The sequence below is a fragment of the Garra rufa genome, chromosome 12 (assembly GCF_049309525.1).
Source record: "Garra rufa chromosome 12, GarRuf1.0, whole genome shotgun sequence".
NCBI lineage: Eukaryota > Metazoa > Chordata > Actinopteri > Cypriniformes > Cyprinidae > Garra > Garra rufa.
In genome coordinates this window covers 25,504,175-25,511,965 of record NC_133372.1, presented here as the reverse complement: position 1 = coordinate 25,511,965, position 7,791 = coordinate 25,504,175, and the positions used below count along the sequence as shown (strand labels likewise).

General features: G+C 34.8%; 1 protein-coding gene across 1 annotated transcript; it reads right to left on the bottom strand.

Moving 5' to 3' along the window:
• Positions 1-1,127: 1,127 nt before the first annotated feature.
• ndufb5 (NADH:ubiquinone oxidoreductase subunit B5) lies at positions 1,128-7,141 on the bottom strand. The gene is made up of 6 exons (XM_073852039.1): positions 6,996-7,141; positions 6,434-6,519; positions 6,254-6,320; positions 6,092-6,153; positions 5,842-5,948; positions 1,128-1,382 (listed from the first exon to the last, which is right to left on the bottom strand). The coding sequence occupies exons 1-6, from the start codon at positions 7,111-7,113 to the stop codon at positions 1,262-1,264; spliced, it is 561 nt and encodes a 186-aa protein (XP_073708140.1). The 5' UTR covers positions 7,114-7,141; the 3' UTR covers positions 1,128-1,261.
• Positions 7,142-7,791: the final 650 nt, after the last annotated feature.

Below are 7,791 nucleotides of genomic sequence, written 5' to 3'. Positions count from 1 at the left end.
AAAAGTTTACATACACTTGATTCTTAATATTGTGTTGTTTACCTGAATGATCGAGTGATAGTTTGTGTTTGAACCCTTTCCAACAATGACTGTATGATTTTAAGATGCATTTTTTTCAAACTGAGGACAACTAAAGGACTCATATGCAACTTTTACAGAAGGTTCAAACGCTCACTTTTGCTTCAAAAGGAAAAACAATGCATTAAGAGCCAGGGGTGTAAACGTTTATATAGAATGAAGATCTGTACATTTTCTTATTTTGCCAAAATATATATATTTTTTATTTAGTACTGCCATTTAGAAGCTACACAAGATACTTACATGCTTCCCAGAAGACAAAATAAGTTAAATTTACCCTGATCTTCAAATTAAATGCTCTTAACGCATTGGGTTTTCTTCTGAAGCATCAGTCAGCATATTAAACTTCTGTAATAGTTGTTATCTATTTAGAAAGATGGGTCTCAAAATCATACAGTCATTGTTGGAAAGGGTTCAAATACACAAAATTGCTGAAAATCCAAAGAATTTGTGGAACCTGAATGATTTTTCTGAAGCACAGCAGGCAGTTTAACTGTTTAGGACAAACAAGGGACTCATGAACAACTGTCACTAAACAGAAACAGCCAACAACACAGTATTAAGAATCAAGCGTATGTAAACTTTTGAACAGGGTCATTTTTTTACAAATTCAACTATTATTTTCTCTTGTGGACTATATGTAAACATATTTTATGTGAAATATCTTCATATATTCAGGTCAGCACTAAATAAAAAATAACATGCATTTCATAATGATCCCTCTTATTATAGTAAAATAATTAACATTTTGCAGATTCTGCAAGGTGTATGTATACTTTTGACCTCAACTGTACATATATTTCAATAAAAGTTGATATTTGTCAAGTCTCTGCCTCCTTGAAACACAAAAATAAGAAATTATGAATAATTTGTTTAATATATTTTTCATGAAAATATGAAGAATGGAGACTGGATATAAATATAAAAGCATTATAAAAGTAGTCACTATGCGCTGTTTTCCAAATCTTCTGAAGCCATACAATATTCTAATATTAGTACATGATTAAAAGGAAAAATCTTGAAGCAACACAATGCACAAGAGCAGTAACTTATTTATAATCATTAGTTTATTGGTGCCAGAGGCAAAGAAAAGGGGAAAAAAAACATGATATTTTTTATTAACAACAACACATTATACATTGTATAATGCCTGAATATCTTAGACATGTACGCATGACCATTCCTAGTTATCAGGAGACGACTTAGGGCTGTGGTCGATGAGATTCTTATCAAGCGTCTCAATCTGGAACCAGGGTCCATCTCCTTTTGCTCTCATCTGTCGGCGGACGTCAAGCTGTAGTTGTCTACAAGAAAAATATGGAATAATATATAAAAACTAGATACATTTCTGTGAGCAGTCTACACAGCAGCCTTTGCTGTTGTGGTACTGACATTAAACTGTATCCCCAGGTTCGACAACTCCTTCCTTATGTTTTACCCTGCAGAAAATATTGCTCTTTTCTTCTAATCTTCTAGCACATGGTTTATTAATGATATTGTGATGTTTCTTTACTTGGAGGCACCTCAAACTCAGAATGAACCTACATATGGTACAGACTGCTTTAGTGAGCAGAATTTCGAAAGGTCATATACAGACTGCTAAACTAGATAATATAAACTTTGATTCTACTTTTAAAAAAAAAAAGAAAGGAAAAGCAAAAGAAAAGCCATCTTATAATAGTTAGTACCAATTTCCCTGACATATCAATAAAGATACATTTATACAATCTAGCAATAAAAAGTAATAACCAATGAAAAAGTCTTTCTACTACCTTCATTAATTAGTACATCCTGTTTCATCCTACTTCTTATTTATTTGTATTTTATATAGTGGAACAAGAAATTATGTGCTATTTTACACTCAAAAAGCACCTAAAAAACAGTGTTGGCAACCTTTTTGACTCAAAGGCTAACAAAATGTCTGATAATTAAGACGAATGCTTCTACTTTTCAAACGTTTCATTAACTGCAATGTGCTTAAGGAGAGGTGGTGAATGCTGGACATAACCATAATTACACTTGCTCATAAGTGCCTGGTATTGATTTGGACCGTAGAGATCTGCCAAAACTGATGCATGTCAGCAATAAAATTTAAGTGTGAAAATTAAGGACCCATGAATACATGCATGAGTACTAATAAAACTATGAATTATTACAAATACAAATATCTGGTAACACGGGGCAGCCGTGGCCTAATGGTTAGAGAGTCGGACTTGTAACCCAAAGGTTGCAGGTTCGAGTCTCAGGTCCGGCAGGGATTGTAGGTGGGGGGAGTGAATGTACAGCGCTCTCTCCACCCTCAATACCACGACTGAGGTGAGTCCCTTGAGCAAGGCACCGATCCCCCAACTGCTCCCCGGGCGCCGCAGCAATGGCTGCCCACTGCTCTGGGTGTGTGTTCACGGTGTGTGTTCACGGTGTGTGTGTGTTCACTACTCTGTGTGTGCACTTGGATGGGTTAAATGCAGAGCACAAATTCCTAGTATGGGTCACCATACTTGGCCTCCCTTCACCTCCTTTCCTTTCCTTTACAGTACGGCCCCATTACGTCATTTACTCAGCCTAAAGTTTTGAATCTGTATGAATTTCTTTCTTCTTCTGAAAACAAAAGAAGACTAAAGAATTTGGCTAACCAAACAATTCCCTTTTTTCATAATAAGGGCACCAGGAAGTGTTTGGTCATCAACATTCTTCAAAATATCTTGTGTTCAGCAGAATAAAGACATTCATACAGGTTTGGAACAACATGAGGGTGAGTAAAATGACAGTATTTTTATTTTTCAACTACTTTATGCATTACTTAAAGTTAACTAACAATGACCAGTACATTTGTTACAGTATGTTTTATTCTTTGTTAAAGTTAGTTAGTAAGTTACAACCATTCAATTAGATAATATTAACAGATACAACTTTTAATTTTAATAATGTATAAGTAAACATTGTAATTCTCATTAACTAAGGTTAATTAATGCATTAGAAGTATTTTTCATTTCTTAGTTCATGTTAGCTAATGTATCCACCCTATTTTTTAATGTGGAAGTAAGCTGTTTTCTGGTAACATGTTAGACTTTCGCCGTAGGGAAATAACGAGAAGAATAACGAAGTGCAGTAAACGGTAAAACTGTTTGCACCAAAAACCAGTGTGTTCATAATAAAGATAATATATTAAAATAAAATAATATGAGAAGACACACCAGTTTGCATTTGTTTAAGCAGCAAAATGAGCCGTTTCGGAATTCAGACAGGTTAAATTTACAAATGGCCACCCGCTCTTAACGAGAAAAATAAGGTGGATAAGAATAGTTCACCCAAAAATTAAAATCTGCTAAAAAAATTAACTTAGGCAATTCAAAATGTCAATGATTATTATTATTTTTTTTTTGAGAACAAATTTGGAGAAATGTAGCATTTCATCGCTTGCTTACCAACAGATTCTCTGCAGTGAATGGGTGCCGTCAGAATGAGTGTCCAAACAGCTGATAAACATCACAATAATTCACAAGTAATCCACATGACTCATTAACATAATATGAAGTGAAAAAGTTGTTTTAGGCTCGTTTTACTTTAAACCATTGCTTCTGGCCAAATTATTAATAATGTTTCCTCCAGTAAAAAAGTCCATCACCTGTTGTCCCCCTTACATATTGTTTTTGCTTTTAAACAGTGCTTGACCTGTGCACTTTTTTTTTTTTTCTAGATTCAGACAAGATGACTTTAGAGAAAGCAATATTATACATGGAGGATGGATTTGTTTATTATAAACACACAGCTTTTCACTTCACAAGACATTAATGTTGGACTGGAGTGAAGTAAATCACCTGTGGATTATTGCAAATCAGCTGTTTGGACTCTCATTCTGGCGGCACACCATTCACTGTGGATCAGTGGCGGCTACTGGTCTGTCAAATAGGGGAAGCTCATTTTCGGCCTACATCATAAAATTGTCTATTTATTTAAAAGTTGGTTTCATCAAGAGGCATGGCCAGCAGTACATTTTATTTGTCACAGCACTTCCAGTCAGCCAGCTAACTTTGTCATACCAGAAGAGCTGAAAAGACCTGTTATTTTTCCCTATCTTTTGCACTAAATCAATCTTAGGTGTTGATCTGCCCTGCTGTTTAATTCTAAGTTTTTCCTCGTAAGGAACACTTTCAAATGGCTTCGCCAAAATCAGGTCGACAATATTAGCACTGTCTGCCATCGTGTGCAGTTTCCTAGCCTACTATTTGAATGAATGAATGAACGATCTAAAAAAAATATTAAACTCTGTAAAAGTGAAACAAGGAATGAGGTGTATAATTGTGTGAAATGTATGATGAAAATCAAGCAATTTCGCCAAGCAAATATAAAGAAATAGGTTGCAGCAGTTTTTATTTCGACTGAACTTGAGAAATCCACGATGGGACTGAGCGCGAATAGCTTCAGCGATTCCTTATAGTACAAAATCGCTGTCAGTCAAAAGGAGATGCAATCTTTCGACAGACCCTCCAATCATCACGCAGAAGCTCGGCGTCCAGGCCAGCCCACTCCTCATTCACCCCCAGAGACGCTGAGCGTCCGTGGGCGGGACATAATCGCAGCGTTTATCCAATGACCATCTAGTTTCAAAGCACTGAAAAAAAAACGTTCAAAGCAGCCCCATTGAAGTCAATGGACGCTGAGCTTCAACGGGGAAATGCACTGTGACGCTACGGGAATGTATGAGAAGAAAATCAAGTCAGCCGACCTGCTATATCTAACTGATTCTGAACGAACTCGTCTTTGAGATGAACGTTTTCTAACGCATTTTTAGTCAATAAAATGTTAATACAATAGTATGTAATTTGACCATTAATTTTGTGACATTATAGGGGAAGCTGAGCTTCCCTTGCAGTCTTAAAGAAATCGCCACTGCTGTGGATCCATCGGTGAGTAATGATGTAATGCTAAATTTCTCCAAATCTTGGGTGAACTATTCCATTAAAGGAGAAGTTCACTTCCAGAACAAAAATTTACAGATAATTTCCTCACCCCCTTGTCATCCAAGCTGGGTTTTTTTTTCTTCAGTTGTAAAGAAATTATGTTTTTTAAGAAAAACATTTCAAGATTTCCTTCCATACAGTGGACTTCTATTGGTGAACTTTCGAAATGCAGTTTAAATGCAGCTTCAAAGGGCTCTAAAAAAATTGTTTTGCTAGATAGGACCCTTTTTCCTCGCTGGGATCATTTAGAGCTATTTGAAGCTGCACCCACTGGCACCATAGAAGTCCACTTTATGGACAGAAATCCTGAAATTTACGACATCTTGGATGACATGAGGGTGAGTAAATTATCTGTAAATTTCTGTTCTGGAGGTGAACTTCTCCTTTAATGTTAACAAATGAAATTCCATTGTAAAGTGTAGCCAAATGTTTACATTTATATTCACATTTAGTCATTTAGCACAGTGGTTTCCAAGCTGGGGTAAAAGTGCTGTGACATGTCTCAGGTGGTCTACAAAGTATACGTAGCTAGGGTTTTTGTGTGTTTTGTTTTTAATAAATAAAAAGAAAAAGAATGGAGAATGCTAGTGTTAAAGAGTTCTTTTTTTAATAAAAAGAAACAAGCAGTAGAATAGAAATATAATAGAGGGTGCAAGTGTTAGGGTCAATGTTTTTTTTAATAAATAAATTAAACAAGTAGATAAAATAGAAATAGAATAGGTATTTAAGGGAACAAAACTGACCGTATGTGGAAATAACAAGAAAGTGTGTCTTTAGCTAGCTGAATGAGAATAAAACTTACCTCATTTCAGCCTTCTCTGCCTCAATTTGGACAAGTGCCATCATTTTTTCATAGTCCTTAACTGGACTGTCATAAAGGTAACGAGAAATCCAACGGGTGATGGGATGCTAAGATAAAATTAAGAAAACCAATGAAATAAAAGACAAGATGCATTATGACAGCAGCGACACAATTAAAAAATATTTGATTAACAATTTGCACTTTTCACTGGCATTGTGTTTAATGTTTTTATGCATACAAATCAGAATACCTTGTAGTACTCCCAGTGCTCTGGTTCGTAACCTTCAGGTGTCTCTGCTAACTCAGCTTCTCCTGTTTAGTGAAATGCAGGCATTACTAACATTATTCAAGTTATTTTAGCAGGTACAGAAAGCTATAGGAGAAAAAGCAGTCAGGTACATGAGAAACCTACCTATGAAAACATTAACAAACGTCACAAAAGCTGCCACCGGGATGCCAGTGAGAAGAATGTAATATTTCTGGTGTAGCAAAGCGAGAGAGGAGAGAAAGATTATTTTCAAATATTATTTGAATAAGAATGAGCATTATAAATAGCACGCAACTGAAGCAAAGTATTTATAACAAGTTTTACCAGCAGATGAAGAAATCTCCTGTCATAGAAGTCAGTGGGCTTGATGATGAACATCCTTTTCCCATGGCTCCCATGACGGACAACCACTGTATAAGAACAATGTTAAAACAGGTTAAAAAATATTGCCACAGCATTACTGCCTGCAAAACACACTTTTTACTCAACAGGAAGTCAAATTAAACACAGAACACATAACCCAAACCCAACTTGTAAGTCTTTACTTAGTGGAATTAAATCAGTTTTTACACAATGAGGGCCACAATATTTTACTTACTAACTTTGTAAATGAACTGCTTTCACATTAACACTTACAACAACGTTCTAAAAGCTCGAGAAATACTTAGAAGTAGAAACTGTTAATTATATGACGATGTAAAAACGCCCATGTAGTATATTTACGTATATACGTATCTTAACAGCTGCATGTGATAGTTATAGGAAGGTTACAGAAGGGACTGTTTTAGAGGCCAGTTTACACTTGATATGCTAAGCAGGCAAAGCAAGGTCACTGCTAAAAAAAACGGTCATATCGTTGCGTTTAGTAACAGTAAATATCCTTTACCTTGTTCTGAACGTGCAACAGTCCTGGAGAGCAGATTTGAAGATTGACATGTTCGTTTCAACGGGTTTAATCTGGCTGTAAAAGCAGCCGCCGTCCGCAGAATGCTCATGCCCACCATGACTGTTGAGGGAGTGCGTGAAAACAAGGCCTTCACTGATTGGCTGATCTAACGCGGAGTGAAGCCATGTTCTCCATTGATGTTTAGGGCAAAGTAAAAGTTCGTATGTGGCCCTTAAAATAAAATAAACCGCTGTTGATTTTGGATTTTTGACGTTAGTAAAGCGAAAGAAGCGCAGAATTAAGTTTAATATTTGAATAAACAGCCGTTGATTTTGGACATTAAATAGGAAATATTGTAAATAAAGCTAAAGAAGAGCTGAATAAAATAAAATAAAATAAAATAAAATTAAATTAAATATTTGAATAAAAAGCTGTTAATTTTGGACATTAAATAGAAAAAAAATCGTAAATACAGCTAAAGACAAGCAAAATAAAACAAAATAGAAATTAAATTAATTTTGGACATTAAATAGGAAAATCTTAATAAAGCTAAATAATAGCAGAATTAAATTAAATTAAGTTTTTGCATAAACAGCTGTTACTTTTGGACATTTAATAGGAAATGTCATAAATAAAGCTAAAGAATAGCAGAATGAATTTAAATTCGATTCAATTAAATATTTGCATAAAAAGCTGATGATTTTGGACATTAAATAGAAAAAAATTAAATTAAATAAAAAAAACAGAATTAAATTAAATTAAATTATTAAATATTTCCATAAACAGCTGTTAATTT

Bases quoted from the DNA above. Each gene is read 5' to 3' on its own strand.
- ndufb5 (XM_073852039.1), bottom strand. From the start codon at position 7,113: ATGGTGGGCATGAGCATTCTGCGGACGGCGGCTGCTTTTACAGCCAGA. The intron at 6,520-6,995 runs GTAAAGGATATT...GTTCTTATACAG, and splicing joins TGTTGCACGTTCAGAACAAG to TGGTTGTCCGTCATGGGAGC. The intron at 6,154-6,253 runs GTAGGTTTCTCA...TTCACTAAACAG, and splicing joins GTTTGTTAATGTTTTCATAG to GAGAAGCTGAGTTAGCAGAG.